This window comes from Rhinopithecus bieti, unplaced genomic scaffold (genome assembly GCF_001698545.2).
Source record: "Rhinopithecus bieti isolate Rb0 unplaced genomic scaffold, ASM169854v2 scaffold_2272, whole genome shotgun sequence".
In the NCBI taxonomy this organism is placed as follows: Eukaryota; Metazoa; Chordata; class Mammalia; order Primates; family Cercopithecidae; genus Rhinopithecus; species Rhinopithecus bieti.
The window spans coordinates 72,658-98,066 of NW_016804163.1; the positions used below are offsets into that span (position 1 = coordinate 72,658).

The 25,409-nt window shown below is 34.5% G+C and overlaps 1 protein-coding gene across 2 annotated transcripts in view; it reads left to right on the forward strand.

The window, feature by feature from the left end:
- The first annotated feature begins 282 nt into the window (after positions 1–282).
- GFRAL (GDNF family receptor alpha like) overlaps positions 283–25,409 on the forward strand; it is a 78,277-nt gene continuing 53,150 nt past the window's right edge. Inside the window, exons 1-5 of one of the 2 annotated variants that reach the window (XM_017867059.1) lie at positions 283–327; positions 645–899; positions 17,568–17,613; positions 21,671–21,805; positions 23,620–23,778. In XM_017867059.1, coding sequence (XP_017722548.1) covers positions 17,592–17,613; positions 21,671–21,805; positions 23,620–23,778 — 316 coding nt within the window. In that variant the 5' untranslated portion in view covers positions 283–327; positions 645–899; positions 17,568–17,591. Of the gene's footprint in view, positions 328–644; positions 900–16,353; positions 16,433–17,567; positions 17,614–19,680; positions 19,811–21,670; positions 21,806–23,619; positions 23,779–25,409 lie in introns of those variants that run through there. The other variant, XM_017867060.1, reaches the window with a different exon arrangement.

Sequence of the window (25,409 nt, forward strand, 5' to 3'; positions counted from 1 at the left end):
CTCAGCCGCCTTACCGCAGGGCAGGCTCGGGACCTGCAGCCCGCCATGTCTGAGCGCCCCCACTCCACGTTGGGCTCTGGCGTGGCTAGAGCCTCCCTGACGGTCGCCGCCCCCTGCTCCCTGGCGCCCGGTCCCATCGACCGCCAGCCCAAGGGTTGAGAAGTGCAGGCGACGGCTGGGGACTGGCGGGCAGCTCTGCCGCAGCCCGGTGCAGGATCCACTAGGTGAAGCCAGCTGGGCTCCTGAGCCGGATGGGGACTTGGAGAACTTTTATATCTAGCTGGAGGATTGTATGTGCACCAATCAGCACCCTATGTCTAGCTCAAGGTTTGTAAATACACCAATGGGTACTCTGTAGCTAGCTAACCTAGTGGGGACTTGGAGAACTTTTAGATCTAGCACTGCCTCTACCTAAAGGATTCTAAATGCGTCAATCAGCACCCTGTCAAAACGGACCAATCAGCTCTCTGTAAAATGGACCAATCAGCTCACTGTAAAATGGGCCAATCAGCAGGATGTGGGTGGGGCCAGATAAGGGAATAAAAGCAGGCTGTCCAAGCCAGTCAGCGGCAACGTGGTTGGGTTTCCTTGTAGGCTGTGGAACGGTTGGTGTTTCACTATTTACAATAAATCTTGTTGCTCAGTCTGTAGGTCCATGCTGCTTTTATGAGCTGTAACACTCACGGAAGGTCTGCACCTTCAGTCCTGTCAGCAAGACCACGAACCCACCAGAAAGAAGGAGCTCCAGACACATCTGAACGTCTGAAGGAAGAAACTCCGGACACACCATCTTTAAGAACTGTAACTTTCATTGCGAGCGTATGCGGCTTTATTCTTGAAGTCAGGGAGACCAAGAACCCACCAATTGCAGGCACACAAGGGGTCCTTATTTTATTCAGGTAAAAAACTGAAGTCCTTACTATATCTCTGTAAATTCCCGTAGCATCAGTCCCCACAGCCTCTCTGGCCCCTATCCATTCTGCCCTTTGCCCGTTCTGCCCAGCCACAGTGGCCCAATAGCTGGTCGGTGAATACATCAAGCACATACTTAATCTCAAGGCTTTTGCAATCGTTCTTCTCTCTAGCTGTAATCTCTCATTACTTATTCTGAGTATCTTGTTTCTGCAGTTGCTTTACTTACTCGACCTATGTAAAATAGTCATTCTTAACTGTACAACTCCATTACATCCTATCTTTGCCTTGCCTTATGCTTTTCCTTGGAGTTATAGATACCTGATGTAGATAGTATTTACTTTTTTTATGCTTGCATTAATCACCTAGAATATAAACTCTAAAAGAGGAGCTCTTTTATTATCTATCTAATGTATCTTGGATATTTGTTCCTACCTAAATTTCATGTTGAAATGTAATTCCCTGTGTTGGAGATGGGGTCTGGTGGGAGGTATGTGGATTATGGGGTAGATCCCTAATGAATGGCCTGGGCCATCCCTTTGGTGAGAAGTGAGCTCTGGCTCTGACTTCTCACGAGATGTGGTTGTTTAAAACTGTGTAGCACCTCCCGTGAACTTCCTCTCACTTGCTCCTGCTTTTGCCATCTGAAGTACCTGCTCTTGCTTTATTTTCCGCCATGGGTAGAAGCTCCCTGAGACCCTCCCTCTGAAGCGCATGTCCTATGCTTGTTGTGCAGCTGGCAGAAACATGAGCCAATTAAATCTCTTTTCTTATAAAGTACTCAGTCTCAGGTATTTCTTTATAGCAATACAAGGGTGGCTTAATACGTATCTCTAAAGCAAAAACTGGGCCTGGTATGTAATAGGTGTTCAATAAATATTTATTGAATAAACGAATAAATATTGGGTTAAATAAAGTTTAAAGCATCATAATAGAACACTGGGCAGATGTCAGTATGACAGTTTTCTTATTTACATACGGACATGGAGAGGTCTTTGTGGGCATTGGTAAGAGAGCAAACCAAATTACAGAACACTATGTAGAGTACAGCTGTATAAGATACATATAGTATATGTTTACAACTATGTCTAGACAAATTTGAAAGCTATATATCAAATATTACATCATTTATCTTTAGAAGGCTAATTGCATATTTTCAATTTATTATTTATAATTTTCTTTTTGTTTTTTAACTTTTTGTAGGTTACTTGTATAATCACAAAAGACAACTGAATAATTCTTGTTTTCTTCATCAACTTTTAAGTTCTGGGGTACATGTGCAGGATATGCAGGTTTGTTACATGGGTAAACGTGTGGCATGGTGGTTTGCTGCGCAGATCAACCCATCACTAAGGTATTAAGCTGAGCATTCATGAGTTATTCCTCCTGATGCTCTCCTTCCCCTTGCCCCACCGACACGCCCTAGTGTATGTTTATATTGTTACCCCTCATGTGACCATGTGTTCTCATCATTCGGCTTCCTCATGTAAGTGAGAACATGCATTGTTTGGTTTTCTGTTCCTGTGTTAGTTTGCTGAGGATAACGGCTTCTAGATCCATCCATGTCCCTGCAAAGGACATGCTCTTGTTTCTTTTTATGGCTGCATAGTATTCCGTGGTGTATATGTACCACATTTACAACTGAGTAATTTCGACACAAAAAATGTACTGTTATATGGATATAATGTTTATATTCTTTTTACAGAATTTGAGCCACTTGAAATTTCTGCTTTAACCCTTAGAATTTGGAGGGTCTGTTTTCAAAAATACATATATTAACACTTTAAATCCAGTAAGTAAATGTGGAAGTTTGTGGGAAATAGTCATCTGGAAACTCAGAATTGATGTTAACTTTCACCAGGCCTTTGTTCACATTATTTTCATCTATAATTAATGAAGGAATAATCCTGTACTATCTCTGCATTCAAAAATGATATATACGGTGCATATGTATATATGGCAAAAATCTAAGAAATGTAGCCAAATATTAATATTGCTTACACATATGTAGTCATATCATGGTGATCTTTTTTTATTTTCTTGATTTTGCAAGAAAATAATAAAGAGGCTATTTACATTTTAATGTCCAAATGTGTATACAAATATAAAATTATGCTTTAAAATCTAATAAATAAATGGAAGTAAAACATTTTTGAATTTTTTTTTAAGATTCCACAATAGATCTAGGTATTCTTCTTATCCATATGCTGATACTACCATTGCCCAAATTCTGGCAGTTGATACCTTTGGGAAACAGCTAGATGAATCACTACTATACACTGTGGTATTCAGTACCCCTCCTCAAGGGGAATTAGCCTATCTTTTGTTTTTCTTCAGTAATATTTTATCTTTAATAGACAAATAATGATTGTATTTATTCACGGGATACAATGTTACATTTTGATGCAAACATACCTTGTGGAATGATCAAATCAGGCTAGTTAACATATCTGTCATCTCAAATGCTTGTCTTTTCTTCTTGGTGAGAGCATTTAAAATCCATTCTTGTAGCTATTTTGAAATATAAAGTATATTATTTTTTAACTACATTTAGTTATAATGTAGTGTAATAGCCTTTGGTAGCCATCAGTGTACTCTGTATTTCTATCAGTTTGCCTTTTTAAATTACACATGTTAAGTGAGATCACGCAGTATTTGTTGTTTTGTGTCTGACTTATTTCATTTAGCATAATGTCCTCTAGGTTCATCCATGTTGTCATAAATGACAAAATTTCCTGCCTTTCAAAGGCTGAATGGTATTCCATTGTTTATATATACCACATTGCCAAAATCCTTTCATCTGTTGGTGGGCACTTAAGTTGTTTTCAAATATTGGCTATTGTTAATAATGCTGCAGTGAATGTGGGAGTTCAGACATCTTGTTGACATACTGATATTAATTCCTTTGACTATATACTCAAAAGTGGAATTGCTGGACTGTGTAGTAATTTTAGTTTTTTAGTAACATTCATACTGTTTTCCAAAATAACTGTACTAATTTACAATACCATCACCAATGTGCAAGGGTTCCCTCTTCTCCACATCCTCATCAACACTTGTTAGTTTTTATCTTTTTGATAATAGCCAGTCTATCAGGTGTAAGATAATATTTCATTGTGATTTAATTAGCATTTCTTTGATGATTAGAGATGTTGAGCATTTTTTCATGTATCTTTTAACCACTTTTATGTTTTCTTTTGAGAAATGTCTATTTAAGTCCTCTGCCCATTTTTAATAGGATCATTTGTTTTCTTCTTATTGAGGAGTTTGAGTTTCATGAATGTTTTAGATATTGGCCTTTTATCTAATGCGTAATTTGCAAATATTTTCTCCCAATCTGTGGGTTGCTTCTTTAGCCTGTTAACTGTTTCCTTTCCTTCCTGCAGAAGCTTTTTAGTTTGATGCAATACCATTTGTCTATTTTTGCTGCCATTGTCTGTGCTTTTGGGGCAAGAAATCTCTGCTCATACCCAGGTCATGATGGTTTCCCCATATGTTTTCTTCTAGTAGTTTTATAGGTTCAAGTCTTATGTTATATTAAGTCTTTAATCCATTTTGAGTTGATTCTTGTACAAGGGCTGAAATAAGTGTTCATTTTGATTCTTCTGTGTGTGCATATCCAGTTTTCCCAACAACATTTATTGAAAAGTCTGTCATTTTCCCATGGTTTGATCTTGTTATCTTTATGAAAATTAATTGACTATAGGTGTGTGAGTTTATTTCTGGGCTTTCTATCATATTCCATTGATTGATATGTCTGGTTTTATGCCAGTACCATGCTGCTGGCTTTGTAATGTGTTTTAATGTCTGATACTGTGATATCTGCAGCATTATTTTTTCTCAAGATTTTTATTTGTGGCTATTTGTGGTTTCATACATATTTTACAATTTTTTATTTCTGTGAAAAATGCATTGGAATTTGCATAGGGATTGCGTTGAATCTGCTTTGGGTAGTATGACCATTTTAACAATATTAATTGTTCGAATCCATGAGCATGGACCAGCTTTTCATTTATTTGTGTCATCTTCAGGTTTTTTCAACAGTGTTTTATAGTTTTTAGTATATGGAACTTTAACTTCCTTGGTTAAATTTACTCCTACGTGTGTGTGTGCATCAACTAACCATAGTTATGTGGGTTTATTTCTGTCATATTCCATTGATTACTTCTAAATGAGTGTGTGTGTGTGTGTGTGTGTGTGTGTGTGTAAGATACTATTGTAAATGGGATTTTTTTTTAAATTTCCTTCTCAGGTTGTATATTGTTAGTGTATGGAAATAATATTGATTTTGTAAGTTGATATTGTATTCTGCAAATTCACAAAATTTGTTAATTTAACAATTATTTTTGGTGGAGTCTTACAGGGTTTTCTATATATAAGATCATGTCATCAGGAAACAATTTCATTTCTTCTTTTCCTATTTGAATGCTTTTTTTTCTTACCTAGTTGTTTTGACTAGGACCTCCAGTACTATGTTGAACATAATTGATGAAAGCAGACATCCTTATCTTGCTCCTGATCCAAAAGACTTTAACTTTTCACCACTGAGTATGATGTTCACTGTAGGCTTGTTATATATGGTCTTTGTTGTGTTGAGAAATATTCCTTCTATAACTGATTTTCAAAAGTTTATCATGAAAGGATGTTTAATTATTTCAAATGATTTTCTTCATCTGTTGAGGTGGTTATATTGTTTTATTCTTCATTCTGTTACTATGGTGAATCACATTTTAATTGTTTTTTACTTCCATAAATTTATTTTGTGATAGGTAGAAAACCACATCTGTAGACCTAGAAGCAGAGTGAATCTAAAAAATATTATTTATAATTATTATGAGTACACAATACATATGTATTTTCATGAAGTACATGCAATGTTCTGATACAGGCATATGATGTTTAATAATCACATCAGAGTATTTGGAGTATTACCTCAAGCATTTATCATTTCTTTGTGTTAGAGAATTTCACTTTCATTCTTTTAGTTTTTTAAAATATACAATGAATTATTATTGACTGTAGTCACCCTGTTGTGCTGTTAAATACTAGGTCTTACTCATTTTATCTAACTGTATTTTTGCACCCATTAACAATCCCCACTTGATTTGCGTATGGTAAGCCATTCTTGCATCCCAGGAATAAATTTCATTTGACCATGGTGAATGATCCTTTTAATGTACTGTTGAATATAGTTTTGGTATTTTGTTGAGGATTTTGCATCCATATTCATCAGTGATACTGACTTGTAATTTTCTTTTCTGTTAGTTTCTTAGTCTGACTTTGGTCTCAGGCTAATGTTGACCTTACAAAATGATTGTGGAAGTATATCCTTCTCTTCAATTTTTTGAAGAGTATGAAAATAATTATTATTAGTTCTTTTTTAAATGTGGGTAGAATATGTTTATGAAAATATCTTTTCCTGAGCTGTTCCTTGATGGCAGACTTTTCATTACTGATTTAATTTCCTTGCTCATTACTGTTCCGTTTATATTCCTAATTTCATGATTTGATCTTGGAAGGTTATGTATCGAAGCATTTATCTATTTCCTCTCTATTGTCCAATTTGTTGGCATGTTATTGTTCATAGTGGTCTCATAAGATCCTTTGTATTTTTGTATTATCAATTGTGATATCTTTTTTCATTTCTGATTTAGTTCATTTGAACCATCTCTATTCTGCCATAGTTAATTTAGCTAAGGTTTGTCAATTTTGTCTTTTTGGAAGACCAACCCTTAGCTTTACTGATCTCTTGTTATTGGTTTTCTAATTTCTGTTTCATTGATTTTTGCTCTGAAATGTTTCTTTTCTTCCACTAACTTTAGGCTTAGATTGTTCTTCTTTTACTAATTCCTTGAGAGGTAACATTAAATTATTTATTTAAAATCTCTCCCTCTCATTCTCTCTTTTGATGTAGGCATTTAGTATTACAAACATTCCTCTTAGAACCACTTTTGCTGAATCCCATGAATTTTAGTATGTTGTGTTTTCATTTTCTTTAAATATTTTAAAATTAATTTTGAAATTTCCTCTTTGAATCAATAGTTTTTTCAGGAGCATGTTGTTTAATTTGCATATATTTGCTAATTTTTCTTGGTTTCTCCTGTTATTGATTTCTAGCTTCATACCTTTGTGATTGAGAAAGATATTTGATATAATGTTGATCTTCTGATATTTGTTAAGATGTGTTTTGTGGTCTATCGATTTATCTTAGGGAATGTTACATGTATAATTGAGAAAAATGTATATATTGTTGCTGTTGGATGAAATGTTCTGCATATGTCTGTTAACTCCATTGGTATAAGTATAGTTCAAGTCTAATATTTTGTTATTAATTTTCTGTCTAATTAGTAGTTCTGTTGTTGGAAGTGGGATATTAAAATTACTTACTATTATTGTGCTGCATTTATGTCTCTTTTCAGATCTCTTAATCTTTGGTTTATATATTTAGGTGCTTCAGTGTTGGGTGCATATGTATTTACAATTGTTATATTGATTCATTGATCTTTTTTTAATAATATACTGACCTTCTTTATCCCTTTTTATAGTTTTTTTTTTTTAACCTAAAGTTTATTTGGTGTGAAATAAATATAGCTACCCCTGCTCTCTTTTATTTGCCTGGAATATCATTTTCCATCACTTCAGTTTCAACCTGTGAGTGTCCTTTAAGGTAAGATGAGTCTTCTGTAGGTCCATATAGTTGGATCTTGTTTGGATCTTGTTTGGTATGTATCATGGTACTGTATGCCTTTTGACTACAGAATTTAATCCATTAACCTTTAAAGTAATTATTCATAGATGAGAACCTGCTACTTCCATTTTATTGTTTTCAAGTTGTTTTCTAGATCCTACATTTTTTACTTATCTCTTGTTTTCTTTATTTGGGATTTGTTTGCTTTTTGTACTGATATATTTTGAATTTTTCAAAATATTTTGTGTATCTATTATAGAGTCATGCTTTGTGATTACATAAATCATCTTATACCTATAACAAGCTATGCCAAGTTGATAGTAACTTAAGTTTGATCACTTACATAAAGTCTGTACTTTTACTCTCCTCCTTCTAAATTTATTGTTTATGGTGTAATTCTTTACATCTTTCAATCATATATATACTTAACAAATTATTGTAGCTGTAGTTGCTTTTAAGAATTTTGACTTTTAACTCTTATACTAGAGAAATCCTTGATGTGTTTGCCATTATTACAATTTTCGAATGTTTTGGATTTGAAAAATGCCATTAATTTTACCAGTGCATTTTATACCTTCACATGTTTTCATGTTTCTATTTTGCATTTTGCATTCTTTTCCTTCAGCTTGAAGAACTCCCTTTAGTATTTCTTATAACTCAGGTATAATGGTGACAAACTCAGCCTTTGTTTCTCTGAGAAAGTCTTTAACACCCCTCATTATTTAAAGACAGGTTTGCTAGGTATACTATTCTTGATTGGCAGGTTTTTTTCTTTCAGAATTTTGAATATATTATCCTACTCCCTTGAGCTTTCAAGGTTAATGCTGAGAATTTTGCTGATAGTTTTATCAGAGTTCTCTTAAATGTGACAATTCGGTTCTCCCTTACTGCTTTCCATACTCTACCTTTAAGTTTTGACAGTTTTGTTATGATGTGCCTTGGTGTGGGTTTCTTTTCCTTTTTTAAATTTTAGATTCAGGGGGTACATGTGCAGATTTGCTGCAGGGACATATTGTGTGGTGGTGTGCTTCTGTTGATCCCACCACTCAGATAGTGAACATAGTATCTAATAGGAAGTGTGTTTTTTTAGCTCTTGGACCCTTCCTTTTCCCTTTTTGGAGCACACAGTGTCAATTGTTTCTATATTTATGTCTGTGTGTACCTAATGTTTAGCTCCTACTTATGTGAAAGAACGTGCAATATTTGTTTTTCTGTTTGTGTGTTAATTTGCATAGGATAATACCTTCCAGTAGCCTATCCATGTTCCTGAAAAAGACATGATTTTGTTCTTTTTTATGGCTTCACAGTATTTCATGATATATATGTACTTGTGTGGATTTATCTGGATTCATTTTATTTTGTATTCTTTGGGATTCCTGTATCTGGCTTTCTATTTTCTTCCTCAGTACTGGGAAATTTTCTGCCATTATATTTTGAATATGTTCTGTGTTTGTCGTCTCTCTCCTCCTTCTAAACACCTATAATGTGTATGTTGCTCTGATTGAGGGTGTCAGTATGTCTCTTAAGATGTGTTCATTCTTTTTCATTCTTTTTCATTCTTTTCCTTTTGCTACTCGGACTGGATGATTTCCAGTGACTTGTCTTTGAGTTCATTGATATTTTACTTCTGCTTAATCTCATTTGTGGGTGAACCTTTCTGTTGATTTTTTCAGTTTAGCTTAATATTCTTCAGCTCTAACATTTGATTGATACTTTTATATACTTTCTCTTTGTTAAAGTTCTCAGTTTGTTTTTGCATTTCTCTCTGGACCTTAGTGACAGTCTTTATAATCATTGTTTTAAATTCTCTGTTAGGTAAATTACATCTCTTTCATTCACTTGGGTCAATTTCTGAACATTTATTTTGCTCTTTATTTGAAATATATATTTCTTGTTTCTTTAGTTTCCTTGACTCTGTGTTGTTTTCTGCATGTTAGATAAGACAGCTGCCTTTCCCAGTCTTATCAAACAGGACCTGCGTAGAAGAAAAATATCACTAGTCTATTTGACAAAAAATTTTAACGTGCCTCTCAAAGCTTTGTGTTTGTTCAGGCCACTGTTTCTGTTACTGGTGACTCCCAGGAGACTGGGATATGCCATGTCCTATCAATACTCTGTGAACTGTAAGATAGAGGCCAGACTTTCAAAATGTGGCCGGAAATTTCTAATGCAAGTATTAGATGTGTGGTCCAGTTCCTTCTATCCTCATGTTGAAGTTGGGTGCAGGTGTTATTTTTCCACTCTCTCTGCACGAAGTCAGGGAGAGGTTCTATGGAAACTGCCTGTATTTGTGTTCAGGCCACACTTTTTGATTCTGGGAAGGTAGCTTTTGGAAGTGGAGCCATTGTTTGTCTATGTCTTTCTTATCTGCGATCTAGAGTAAGTTAGAAATGCAAAGCCCCACCACTTCCAAGCTTAGCCTGTTAAGAATTCAGTCCTTTGGGTGGGAGCTATAAAAGTTGTGACACTTAATTTGTGAACAAACTCTTTTCAAGAATAGGTGGACTATAAAATAATAGAAGAAATAAATAGAGCTATAGAAGTTGTGACACTTGGTATGTGAACAAACTCCTTCTAGGAAAAATAGGCTGGGGACATGCCAACTTTCTGCTTAGTCTACCTGAGAGCTACTATTAGTCTGCATTGTTAGCTCCCTGATGCAAGCTGGAGGTTAAGCTGTCTAGTTGTCACTGGAGGAGGTGCCAGTAGGCTGCTAGAGAAAAAAAAAAAAAAAAAAAAAAAAAGGAGCTGTGCATTCTACCCCTGTTCTATACTGCTCCCAAGAGATATCGTTCCTGGAAGAGTTTGCATGCCTATTTAAAACCACCTCTTTGTTCTGTGATCTAGGGAGACTTGTAGATGCCTAGTCTCTTCTGCTCTTTTTTTTTTTTTTTTTAGGCGGAGTCTCGCTCTGTCGCCCAGACTGGAGTGCAGTGGCGCAATCTCGGCTCACTGCAAGCTCTGCCTCCCGGGTTCACGCCATTCTCCTGCCTCAGCCTCCCGAGTAGCTGGGACTACAGGCGCCCGCCACCTCGCCCGGCTAGTTTTTTTTGTATTTTAGTAGAGACGGGGTTTCACCATGTTAGCCAGGATGGTCTCGATCTCCTGACCTCGTGATCCGCCCGTCTCGGCCTCCCAAAGTGCTGGGATTACAGGCTTGAGCCACCGCGCCCGGCCTCTTCTGCTCTTAGAGCCAGAAGTTTTGGGATATAGTATTTCTGGTAAATGCTGTAAAAGTTAGAGCATTTTGTGGGTGAACACACTCCTTCCAGAGAGAATTGGGAGAACTAGGATTATTGCAGAGTTGAACTGGAGGAAGAGTCTCAGGAAGTGCTAAGCTGCTGCTCAGGCTGTTAGAGAGCTACTTTTTGCTTGCCCCTTTAACTCTCAGATGGCGTTAGTTAGAAACCAGACTGTCAAGTAGCCACTAGGGGAGTATGCTGTAAACCTTCCAGGGAGAAACAGGTAGTGGTACTTTTGAGTCCTGTGTCTGTACTAATTCACAGTATTAAAGCCTCTGAAAAAGTGCTTGCACACACATATAAAACTGCCACTTTTTTCCTGTGGTCTAAATAAATTTGTGTAAGCCTAATTCTCTCTAACTCCCAGAGTTGGTGAATTAAGAGCCAAACTGTTGGGCACCTTATAATTGGGGTGCTATATGTGAGGTCCCAGTCTTCTCCACAGGGAGAATCTGAGTGTTAGTGATTTCAGTTATGTAGTGAAGTACCTGGAAGGGGGTCCATGCTCAAGTATGCCTCAGATTTGTCTACCCATTTGAAGTGCATATTTGGGTTTTATTTGGATTTTTTTTTTTTTTTTTTTTTTGAAACAGAGTCTCGTTCTGTTGCCCAGGCTAGAGTGCAGTGGCACAATCTCGGTTCACTGCAGCCTCCACCTCCCTGGTTCATGTGATTGTCCTGCCTCAGTCTCCTGAGTAGCTGTGACTACAGATGCGCACCACCATTCCCAGCTAATTTTTGTATTTTTGGTAGAGATGGGGTTTCATTATGTTATCCAGGCTGGTCTAGAACTCCTGGACTCAAATAATCCACCAGCCTCGGCCTCCCAAAGGGCTGGGATTAAAGGCGTGAGCTACCTCGCGCAGCCATGCGTGTTTTCTTTCTTGCCTGCTAGGCAGGGGTCTCTCAACTTATTTCTGACTTTCTCTCAGAGAGAATTAATTGAGATGTTCATTCTGTGCATTTGTGAGTATTGGGAGTGCCAGGAGCTTCCTGTTCTGCAATGTTGCTGACATCCGTCTAAGGAAAACAGTATAAAGAAAGTTCATCACAGAGTAACAGTAGATACATCTGGGTGTCTTAAATACAAATTTTCTCTCTCTCTCTCTCTCTCTCTCTCTCTCTCTGTTTCTCTCTCTTTCTCGCTTTCTTTTTTTTTTTGAGTTTCACTCTTGTCACCCAGGCTGGAGTGTAATGGCACTATCTTGGCTCACTGAAACCTCCGCCTCCCGGGTTCAAGCGATTCTCCTGCCCCAGCCTCCCGAGAAACTGGGTTTACAGGCATATGCCATCATGCCCAGCTAATTTTTGTACTTTTAGTAGAGACGGAGTTTCACCATGTTGGCCAGGCTGATCTCGAAGTCCTGAGCTCAGGTGATCCACTTGCCTCAGCTTCCCAAAGTGCCAGGATTACAGGCGTAAGCCACCGCACCCGGCTACTTTTATTTGTTATATTTTTCAAATGCTTATATATATATATATATATATATACACCAAAACTTTACGACTGAAAAACTATTTTGAAAAGGAAAAGATCATTATAACAGTTATAGATTGGTTTTCAGTAGCCTTAGCAACTTACTAACAATCCTTTTATGTTACTGTTAGAGATCTCCCCCATGGAATGTCCAGAGCCCCTTTCCAGTGCATCATTGAGAGAACTGGCCTTACAAAATTGCCCAATCTGGAATTCAGCAGGACTATACACTATCTCTGTTAAGTCATCTCTCTGAAAGACAATGTTGGCAGTGTCTGGCCACAATTCAAAGGTTACTACCTCCTATAAAAAAGAGGACTAAAACATTAAATGTGAATACAAATGTATAATGTTTTGAGGTGATCTGGTAAGATGTTGATCTTCCTTCATTTAGTAATAACCTTGCTGGATCAGCAGGTACATAACGTCTTTTCACGGTGATAATTAGAATATGCAGCAGACTCTAATAGTAACATAAAATGGGAAACAGAGAGCAGCAAACGAGTTAAGATAAGGAATTTAAAGGAGTTAAGAATGCTTTTTAATAGTTCATTTTAATTATGGTCTTAGAGATGTAACAAATTTCTGAAAATCAGACCCAACTAATAGAGTAACAGAACCATCAACAAAACACAACCACGGAGACTTGCTCAATTTTAGCTGAAAGGGGAGAGCACTGTCTCAGCCAAATTGGATTGATATGATTGAGTATATTAATTTACCCAAAAAAGAAAGAATATGACATATACCTTCTTATCATGAAGAGGGATACATGCGATTTATTCTAATCTGATACCATTAAATATTCAGGCTATATAGAATGAATTATGGAACTAATCCTCTTTAAATATTTTACCTGCCATTTTATGTTAGCATACCTACATTAAGATACTGGCTAGCATTTAGCTTTTTTTTTATATAAGTAAATAAATTGGTGATATCATTAATACTTCCATTAATATGATTGTTTAAAAAATAAATAATAAATGAATCCATTCTTGATTTCCTGCTAGATTGAGGGCCAGAACTTAATACTAATCCTCTAAGGCAATCTTATTTTTTGGAGCTATTTTGGTTCTCTTGAAGACAGACAGCCTGTCTTCCCAAATGATGACATGAGCCAAAGGAATGGCTGTTTAATCGTAATTTTTAACTTATTCAGTAGATTGAATGATTTTGCATATAGAGCACTGGATTGTGAAACTTGTGCCTTGATAAATGGTGACAACCAACACCAAGTCACACAAAACAAAAGTAAGAATTCATTCTTCCTCCTCAACCCGCCCGTCATCTCAACTGGTCTCCAGATCCTGGAAATTTTAAATTCTGACATTTCTTATACCTACCATTTTCTCTTCGTCATTGCTACTTTTAGTTCAGCCCTTGTCATTCTCCCCTGAACTACTGACATAGCTTCGTGACAGGCAAACCATCTTCCATAGCATTGCTTAAGCAATTTTTCAAAACCCAACCAGGTTACTCCCTTTTGGAGCTCACCAAAAGCCTCTCTTTCTTCCATTAAACTCTAGTCTTCTTGGTGAAGCATAAAAGGCCACCCATAATTTATTTTCCTCTTCATCCACTGAGTCTCAGTAATGTTAGTCCATCTGAAGTCCGCAGAACAAACCTCAGAGTCTTGCCTCCTTGTGGTTTCTCAGCTTCTCCCGATTTTGGCTGCCTTGTCCCTCCACTCCTGGCCACACCTCATTAGGTTGTTAGTGAGGAGTTTGATGGGCAAGTTATGGTGAGGTGATCAAGTAAACCTAATTATTATTATTATTATTATTTTGGTAAGGTCCTCCAGTAAAAAACTGCAAGAGTTTTTTAAAATTTCTCCAAAAAGTACTGCATCATGTCTGTTTTTATTACTTGGTGTTTGAGAACTCTGTTTACTGATCTTTTAGCCAAGAAACTCATGACCATATGTATTTATTCTTTTCAGAAATGTCAATTTTAGGTTGGCTAGATCTGAACAGACTCCTCCAGACAGTAGCATGCTACAAAAGTTTTAAGTAGACAAATATAGTGGTAATGCAAAGGTGATTGGAGGAAGTCGAATGTCATTGAACAAAAGATTTAAACAACTTTATGTTCCAAAAAGAAATGCCCTTTAATATGAAGTTTTTTTTACTGATTTATCAGTTTTATTTAATAATTTTTCTTTTTTTCTCTTTTTTATGTAGCTTAATTTGTGTTCTAGTTTATCCAATTCATACAACTAGTGTCTTCCTCATTTTTGTTTTTGTAGAGTCTTTGACACAAAAGTCTTTTAGTAAATATTACATGTCTTTTGCCAAGGTGTGAGGTCTAGTGCATTTAACTGTCATGAGAATGATACGTTAGCTAAAACAAAGTTTATCAAAAGCAATTACATCAATTTAGGGAATTTTGAATGGGAATTTCAGAGCCTTTGGATGCCTCAGTAGCAGCTGTGGATATGCTGGCAAAGCCCAATAAGTAGAGCTTAGGACTACTTATGAAAATTCCCACCAGAGCAGCTGTACTTTCTTCTCTTTCATTTATATATTACAACATTTTACTTGAAATGTAGAATACATTTTAAAATCAGGCACACATTATAATTAGAAACTACCAAAATTGATAATTCTGTCTCTAAAATGTTCTGATTCAATAGCAGCTTTCATTTAAATGAAAGTATTATTTTCATTGACATTAAATTGGGCTTTATTAATTTCAGGTGTCTATAATTTGCTTGGGGTAAAATTGTGTTATCTTTTACTCAACTCATTGAAATTTAGTACTTCCTGTGCTATCTTTGTCACTAACAGAAATTACAGATATTGTTATATAACATTTTATATGTGGAAGTTCTCTCAAATTAGGGTCTATGATAATCACTACACTGAAATGACAGTATTTTTAGACTCACTTGGATCTTGATATTTACTTCTGCAATGATAAAGCATATATATTACTTTATCACAAATTTAAAACATATTTTGACAAGTATGTTTTAACATACTTAATTTCTTTATATTCTTTTAAAAATGTTTTGCCCTTAAAATATTATTCTGAGAAGGAGTCTGTACACAAAGAGGACTGATGGCTCAATGAACAGGCATTCAATGGTAATACAGCCGATATTATTTTGTTTTGGATAAGCAGCGATATGACCACAGGTGGTTTCTATACCTATAAGTTATGGACCTCAGCAGCTGTACTTGTTTGGCAAAGATTAGCACTAGTCACTGAGTCTTACATTCAGGATCTGTGTATCACTGCACTCTAGAAAATCATAATTATATCACCTTCCTTGAACAGAAAGTTATGTTACTCTCTTCCTTTGTTTTGTAAGTTTATTTTCCTTGTGTTCTTCTTAAACTCACTACTTAGATGCTTTACTAAGTATGTGGTTTTTGCTGCCCCAAGATCCCTTCAGCTGCTTCTTCTAATACCATAATTTTCCTTCATGATGCACCCGTTCTGCACCATCAGATTCTGTGCTTTGAATAGGGCCAACTCCACTGACAACCTATATCTATGATACTGGACATGGGGTAAGTTCCTTTTGTAAAACTGATTGGCACTTGACACGTCTAGAATTGATGTAACTTAATTCTGCAACTTTAATAGGAAAAGAATCACACTTTCTACTCCGCTTTCTAAGAGAGAAGGATGTTTGCCAAGGACTTCACAGCCATCTTCCCACCAGAAGGAAATAGCCTTTCTGGGAATAGAACTGGTAGAGAAGAATGCAGCTAAGAGACAGGAGGAAACAAACAACTTAGACCCAGAAAAAATCAGTTTAAAACATGCCTGAATTTAATTCTTCCCCTGGACTCTTCAACTATGGTAGTAACCAAGTCTGTCCTAACTTAAGTCCTTTTAAGTTGGCTTATATCAAAAAGAACAGTTATCTTGGTAGAAATCATTAGGAAAGTTTAATGACTCAATCCCTTGAAATGAAGAAAAGATTGATTAATTTTATGATATTAAATAGAAATGTGGAAAACAATTCTGTTATGTAATAAGTCAGTGAATGTAATATAATAAATTTTTTGTGTGATGTAAGCCCCTCATATACATACTTTATATTACAGCAAGCATTAACACAATAATCACATTTTACGGAGGAGTGAATAACTTCCAAAGGTAAGTCCCTCATCTAGATCTACAGAGAAAAGCAGTGTTATAATTTTTGTTTGTTGGACTCTAGAGTCTGTGTTTTTTCATTACGCCTGCGGAAAATGAAATATAGTATAACTTCTCTACTAGTATAAAATAAACATGAACAATATGCAATCGAAAACTCAGTTGTGTAACTGCACAAATACTTCTCTCCCATCCCTCTCTCTTCTTAATTTCTTGCCGAAGCAGCATTTTATATTTTTTTTGAGCATTCATTACAGAAAGGCTTCCAGGTGATTTAAAAATAGAAGTCTCATGGCACCCCAAGAAAGACGATATGCTGTAGGTTTACATGAAGAAGGTCATAGCCAAGCTAAGACATAAGATAAATAAGTCCCTTCATTGAAACTAGGAAAAAAAATAGTTGTCAAGGGATGAACACAAATGTAGATGATTATCTTTCCAATGGAACATAGAATTTCTGCATCACTGGGAAGAGTTTTTTTTTTTTTTTTTTTTTTTTTACACTGTAGCTGTATTTGGAGGGTATTAGATACTGTAGCTGAAGTGGCATAATGTTTAAGCATACTGGGGTTTGTGACACATGTAATACAACATAGTTTGGGAAGCAGCTTCCCAGTATGTATGAGGTATATCAGGCTAATTCTAGTATAACTTGGATTTCGCATACATTTTCCAGGGCTATTATGCCTTTTCTGCTTTTCTGTTTCCTCAAATGACATGAAATTGCCTTAATGAGGCTAATTTAAAAAGTGGAAACTGAGTATGCCCAAGTGTCTGTGAAAATTTGGGGTCATATTTGGGAGGCTTTTAAGTAGTGTAGTACTTTAGTTAAGGAAAGTAAACCTTTTTCATGAATGTGCAGATTATGTATCATTTCTCTTAGTATTTGGCTCATGGGCTTTCTTCGAGGCATAATATCCTACTATTCAAGACCAGCACCCTCAGGAGAATAATTGAATTTGAATATAATTAGAACAGTTCACAGCTTAGGAAACACTAGGGAGGAAATGATGACCCAGGAAGCTGACTTGAACTGGTAATGCCTTTAGGAAGCAAACACAGAGGCTGAAGCCTTATTCTGTACAGTTACTGTTAAGAAAGTTGTCAGAAGAAACACATCTGCCTTTTTTTCCAGGTGAACAGCCGTGAGTTGTCCAGCATGATAGTGCTTATTTTCTTGGGTAAGTGAATGGTGCTTCTGGTTTATCTGAATTATTCATAGTACTAATTCTTTATAAACTGAACACTATCACACTTAAGCTTAACAGGAGTTTATAATATGAAGTACCAAGTAAATTACAAATTTATGCTTTACCATGGTTTATTCCTCTTGCAAAAATGTACGCTCACTTTTACTCATTTATTTCTAACTCTATGGATAATGCAGAATATGATAATTGCATTGATCTCTCAGCTTGTTTCTGTCTTATTATATAAAGTAACCCAATGACTTTGAGTTATTTATTAGGATTAATGGAATTCACACATGTGTTAGAACCTTTTAGAAATAAAACCTTCCAGTATCTTTTACAAGTTATAAGATGAAAATTTCAAACTATTATCTATTTTATTTTGCTTTGAAATTAATAAAAATAAGATTAATTTAAACCATTCAATTTACCTACAGTGTTAATATTTGCTAACTAGAAGTAATTTAGTGAAATAAAGCAAATTAACACCATATCAAAATGCTTCATATTTTGATTAATTTTTATGACCTAGAACTCAAGTGTGTACTTACTTGTGTATTAGATCCGATGAATGTATTATAAGATGTTGATGAAAAATAATTTATTTTTATTTAATGCAGAACCCATGGAAATGTATTTGCTAGATGTGTGACTGGATAATATTTTATAGCTTCTTTAGCATTTGGTAGAATCTATAAACTGAATTCAGAAAAGGAATAATTGTAATTGTAGCTAGATAGTAATTTTAAAAATATGACATTTTACCTTTAAACTAATATACCCTTGATGAATAAAGGCATACTTGTGGGCAAGAAAGCAAAGTTTACTTTAAATTGTATTGAACATAAAAGGAGAGTCATATCAAGTCAAGAAAACAAATTAAGAAGGAGAGAAATCCCTTATATTTTTTCAGTTTTTCTTTGGTTTAAGTAATAGTCTTCCATTGTTCCAGAATTTTGCTTTTTGTAATTATTTCTAAAATATTTTCTTATTTTTATAAAGATTGTTAATATTTCTAAAGTTCTTTTTTTGTTGTAAAGAGAAATATAGGAAACTATAATTTTTATAGATCAGGCAACAACATAATGAAGCTCACAAAATACATTACAGACTCATTATGACCTCAGTTGAAAAGGCAATGGCCTCTTATTTTCATCTTTTACTTCTAAATTAACTTGATGCCAGGTTGCATGAAGGAGGGAAATAATTTCTTAACATTGTTAGAACTAAAATTATACTATTTGATAGGTTGTACCAACATTTCCCATATTATGTTTTTTAGAATGCTTGTTTGACGTTAAATAGGTCTTATAATGAGGAAAATGTCTGTTGGCAAAGAAATGTGGAAAACAATGAATTTTAAAAACTCAGAACATTTAATAGGATAATGAGTCCTATACATCTTTAAAGTAGTGATATAATTTGCAGCATTATCAAAAAAGAAGTTATTTTCATTAAGCATTACAAGAAAATTTTGAAAATCCTAGGTTAAATATAAAACCACAAATCATAGTCAGGAATGAATAAGGCAGATTTTGGAAAAGTTAAGTTATATTTCTGATTCTTGTGGACCAAATCATTGAGGTGGTTTTCTTAGCTGAGTCAATATTTTGTCTGAGTAGAAGGTGTGGAAAATCCTATAAAATAATCTATTAAGTAGCTTGTTCAACCAAAAACTGAAAATGTGTAAGGAAGTAAAACATAATTGGGGAAGATAACATGTAGTATTTCCAAGTGATTATTACTCTGAAGTGCTGATGAAATTTTGATTTATCCAGGAAATTATCACTTATAAGATTCTTGAGGGGGCTTTTCACAAGATATAATGATTAATGGCATTAATAACCATTTTCTTATAAGTTGAGTTTATGACTTCAAATTCCTATTTCTGGGTCTTTGGAAAACTGGATTTGACCAAGTAACTTTGGGCTAGGATCAAAAGGGTCGTCTTTTTCTTTCTCTGGGCTTGCCAACTAAAGAGTACAAGGGCTTGGCTAGATGTGGTTGTCCATGAACACATGAGAAAACAGAAAGCTGATATGTCCATTTCCACTCCAGCCCTCAGCAAGAAAAATGTTACCAAGCTACACCTATGGGCCTAATCTCCAAGTGCAGTGACCCAGCAAGTAGTACATATGGTCCAATCAGTTGTCTTGGATTCTTCTTATAAGATGAGATTTGGAAAGAGGTAAGATTTAAAAAAAAAAAAAAGATTTCAAGGCCTTACTTGAAGCCGATCATTCTGCATTGTCACCGGTGATTCATGATTAACAACAGCATTTAAAAATTCAAATAATTTGGCTCTTATTTAGTTATAGCTTGACTCTCTTGATGACAGTTACTGTAACTGTCTCTGTAACACAACTGCGATCCCCATAGTTTTTTCTATTAATTGATTTGGCTAGTGTCAGTTCATATGTTTGCAGAATCAATTTGACTAATTTGTGTAACACATTAGCATTGCTGTTTTCTTGATTGTTTTTGGAAAATTTGCTGGATTTCTCCTCTAGCAAAAGTAACTTGTAAATATCTGGAAGGTATTATTTTTTTAGATGTTATGAGTTATTTATATATATCTTATATATAAACAACTAATAAGTTGGGTATAAGTCAATATTCATTTATTGAATACATATACTGCATAATTGTGTTTGATGACAAAAATACAGTTATAAATTATCCTTAATGTCTGTGGGTGAAGCTGTACAATCCAGTGGTGGAAACAAGCACATGAATATATACACGAAGGAACAGTAAATTCTGTAATTGGGGGATCCCCACAGTTCTAGTAAGTGGATGAAAGATGTCAAATTCATTTTGAGTGTGGAAAAAGGGGAGTATAGAATTCAAGTAAAGTTTCCAGAAAATAGCTAATAATTGTTTTCAGTTTTAAACAACAAAAAGGGTTATTCCAGAAGAAAAAGAAAGAAGATATTCATCAGGAACTAGATAGTATGTATGCAGAGGTGTAAGACAACATGGATCATTTGGGAAACGATAAATGCTTGAGGTCTTCCAGATTGCACATGGTGAGGAATATGAGAGCCCTGATATGAGAAATCATTTAAAGGATATAAACAAAAATGGCAAGACTAGAATAGTGCATTAAGTAGATTAGGGGTTATAAAGAGCCCATCTGAATAAGGTTCTGAATAAGATTCAAACTGGAGGTAGACTGACTAATAAGTTAAACAAATGCTCGAAGTGAAAGTCAACAAATTTAGCAAGAATGAATGTGGGAGAGTGAAGTTGAGGATGGAAAATAGTCTAAGACCAAGATTTCTAGTTTTGGTGCTTATGTTAATTGTGGTATTGTGGATGAAGTAGAGTGGACCACAGTGGAACAATGATGATGAAGACCCTGTGAAAGTGTTTCTGAAACATTCAGGTAGAGACAACAATTATTTATCTATGACTGGAACACTGGAAATACTGAGATTGAATTATACATTTGAGAATCATCAGACTTTAGTTCAAACCATAAGAGTTCATGGAATTTTCTGCAGAGAATGGACAAAATGAAAATAGAAAAGGTCGGAGAAGAGAACCTAAGCTAAAATTATACTTTACTAGAAAAGTAAAGTGATCCTGGGAAGAATTTTAGCTATGGTCAGAAAATACAAAGTGGATAAATATCAAGAGAACAAGAAGGGAGGACTGGCAAAGGAAAAGTTTCAAAAACAAAAAGTGAACAGAATGCTCAATGGCGAGATAAAGTTTAAAACCATTAAGTTAGACTTTAAAGGGGTAATTAGAGACATTTTTAAGAGCAGTTTTAATGGAACAATAGTAATAAAAATAAATTATAAATTGAAGAATAGATGATGAGAAGTCAAAATGAGCAAATTTAAAGTAATTCATTTAAGAATCTATAAAAAGAAGTATAGATCTACAGCTAGAGAGGAGGTTAAGGTTATTCCCACCATCAATAATTTCACTACATGTTGTTTTCCATAATTCTGCTGCTTATCATGAATAACTTATATTTGAAGAAAATGGATGCCAAACTTATATTACAAACTTGTTTTTGTTGTTGTTGTTATTCAAGCTTTGGGGCTAAGCTTGGAAAATGAATACACTTCCCAAACCAATAATTGCACATATTTAAGAGAGCAATGCCTACATGATGCAAATGGATGTAAACATGCTTGGAGAATAATGGAAGATGCCTGCAATGATTCAGGTAAACAAGTTGCTAAGAATACACTCAAATGATTTATTTTTACTAAGATAAAAATAAGATTTGATATTTTGTTATTATCCTAAGAATTAAGTTTTCTCTAAGTATCTTACTCAGTCTTGACCCCAGTTGATTCACTTTTAATCATGTATTAGCAAATTTAATTATAAAAGGATTTTCTTAATTACTAAAGGGCTTTAATTACTGATGCTGAGGGCAGCATTATTCAAGTTTTCAGATTATTTTTTTACCTCTCTTGCCATGTATAATGCTACAATTTTACGCATTCTTCTCAGAACCATGGCAGTATTTTTTTTCAAATAAAAGGTTATTTTGATTATATATGTCAATGATAAAATAGAAAAAATAAGATTTGTTATAATAATTGTGTATTTGTCCATGTATAATGTACATTTTATATTCTTGAAACATATATACAGTATTTTCAATTCTATGTCAAGAACAAGTAAAGCTACAGTTTTGTTTTTAGCTTGTGCTACCTTCCAAACATTTGTGAGGAGGTTCAAGAGTTGAGAATGTGAAGATTGGAGAGTGACTGGTATTTTCTTTTGTTTTTCTTTCTTTTTTTTTTTTTCAGACAGAGTATAGCTCCGTTGCCAGGCTAGAGCTTGGCTCATTGCAACCTCCGCCTCTCAGGTTCAAACAATTCTTTTTCCTGCCTCAGCCTCCAGAGTAGCTGGGACTATAGGCAAGTGCCACCACGCCCAGCTAATTTTTGTATTTTTAGTAGAGATGGGGTTTCACCATCTTGGCCAGGATGGTCTCAATTTCTTGGCCTCGTGATCTGCCCGCCTTGGCCTCCCAGAGTGCTGGGATTACAGGTGTGCGCCACTGTGCCTGGCCTGTATTTCCGTAAAAAGAAAAAATATATATGTTTTGAATATTCAGGTAGCTAAATAAGCATTGAATTAGAGCATTATAGTAACACTGCTTTCACTAAAAGTAAATAGAATAAACTCTATAGTAGAACATAGTCAATTTATACAGTAGAACATTGTATAATCTATTTATTTTGATGATTAAACTTCTTGCTGCATTTTATAAGGCAATTTAAAATATGCTGTCAAAATATTATATTTAGGCGTCACAAATTGTACCTTATTTATTAATTTCAGTATACAAATAGCAAGTCGTTTGCAGTAAATTGCTATAATATTTGCATAATTATTTTATGTATGAAGCTGAAATATACATATTCTCAAATGTACAAATGAAATAAACTCAAGTATTTTTATTCAGAATAATTAAAAGAAAATGTTCAGGTAGAGGAATATATATATTTTCAATTAATGCAGAAAAGAAATATTGGTAATTATGAAAGACTTATTCAATAATATTTATTGAGTGCTATGTGCCAGGACCACATAATTTTTAATGATAAATTTAAAGCCACCTGCACTCCTCTTACTATAGTCTTACAATGACATGAAAATAAAAGATAAGATTATGACAAAATAGCTAATAAAATAGATAAGCTGATAAAACACTAAGAGAGCATTCTGGTCACCTCGTGTAAGAGTAGCCTTATTTTTACTGAAAAGCAACAAATGATGTTCTAAGTAGGAAAAAACTATTTTGAAATGCAGAAAGTTTTAATATAGAAAGTACATTATGGAAAATATTCAATGAAAATACATGTTTTTCTTAAAAAGTCACTTATATGGACATCCTGCAGCAACCCCAGATAATCTTACCATATTAATTAATTATTCAGGTTAATATGTTAAAAGCACTTTGGGGAGGAAGAGTCCAAAATTATAACAAGATTAGTATCTATGTTGTTATGTGTTTGTGAGATCCAGGTGACCCCTGCAAGACGAAGAATTCATCATACTGTAACCTGAGTATCCAGTACTTAGTGGAAAGCAATTTCCAATTTAAAGAGTGTCTTTGCACTGATGACTTCTATTGTACTGTGAACAGACTGCTTGGAAAAAAATGTGTCAATAAATCAGGTAATATTTTGTTACAAGAAATGTTTATAGTCATGAAAAAGCAACAATTTCAAAATTAACCACATCTGTGTAATCTGATTAATTTTTTTTGTAATTTGATTAATTATTTTCAGAGCTTTATTATTTTTAAAATTTTGTTGGTACATAGTAGGTGTATATATTTGAAGGGTACATGAGGTGTTTGGATATAGTTCTTGATGTACCTTGGGGTTCTGTGAACCATAGACCTCAGCAAGTGCATGACATATTTCTTTCATTGCTAACCAAAATTCTAAGCTTCATTCGAGTCATTAGAATTATAGATTCACTCACTCAATTCATATATTTGTGAAGTTTATTGTGGCCTTGCACAACACCTAGATGATAGAAGACAAATAAGATATTATCTTTGTTGTTAAGGAACTCCAAGTCTCCTGGGAGAAATAAAACTTAACTAATTGCTAGAGTTATACTTGCCTTTGCATAGGGACATTTAATCAGGCTAATACACTGGAGTAGTGGTGATCAGCTAGCCTGCATGTACCTTTAAGGGTACAACAAAGACATTCCAAGAGATGTGCAAGATCAAGAGTTCTAAAGTGAACAGTTTCCAGTCTTTAATGTCCCTATATACTCCAAAAAGTAATCAACAGAGGAATGCACCTGTTATCACAGAGTCCTCAATTCTTTCACAATCAACCTTCTCTCACTTTATAAGAGGTAGATTTACCTCTCATCTACACGGAATGGTCTCATCGTCCAACCCATTCAGTCATCCATGGTGGGCGCATTGAGCAAATTTCTGTTCCTTGATTTTGCGTTTTCCAGAATATCAACAAATGAAGTTATGTAACGTAGCCATTTTAATTCAGTTTATTTTATTTAACATAATACATTAGAGTTTAGTTAATTTTTATCATGTGCAAGTTTATTTTTCTTGATGAGTAGTATTTCATTGTATGAGTATATAATAGATTGGTTATCCATTCATTATTGAAAGTAAATTGCATTATTTCCAGGTTTTCAGGGATTAAAAATAAGGCTGCTATAAATATTCACATACAAGATTCAGACAAACATAAGTTTTATTTCACTTATGAAATTGTGGGGTCATATGATAAGTACATGCTTAACGTTACAAAAAGCTTCTAAACTGTAATTCAGATTTAGTGTAACCATCAATGTATAAAAGTTCCAGCTGCTTCATATTTCCAGCAGCACATATTTTTTTTTGCCATTCTAATATATATTTAGTGGTACCACATTGTGGTTTTAATTTGCACTTAATTATAATGTTGAGCATGTTTTTATGTGCTGTGTGCCATCTATCTATCTTATTTGGTAAAGTATTTCTTCAAACTTTTGCCCATTTTTAAATTGGTGTTTGGTTATTGAGTTTTGAGAGCTGTTTCTGTATGTTGAATAGATTTTTTTTTATCAGAATATGTTTTGTATTTTTTTAGTCTGTGTCATTTAAGAGTGTCTTAAAAAAACAGAATTTAAAAAATTTTGGTGAAATTCAGTTTATCATCTTTTCTTTCATAGATCATACTTTTGATGTTTCATCTAATAGATATTTAATTCACATTAACAAAGATTTTCTCGTATGATCTAGAAATGATGTAGTTTTAGGTTTTGTGTTTAGGCCTATG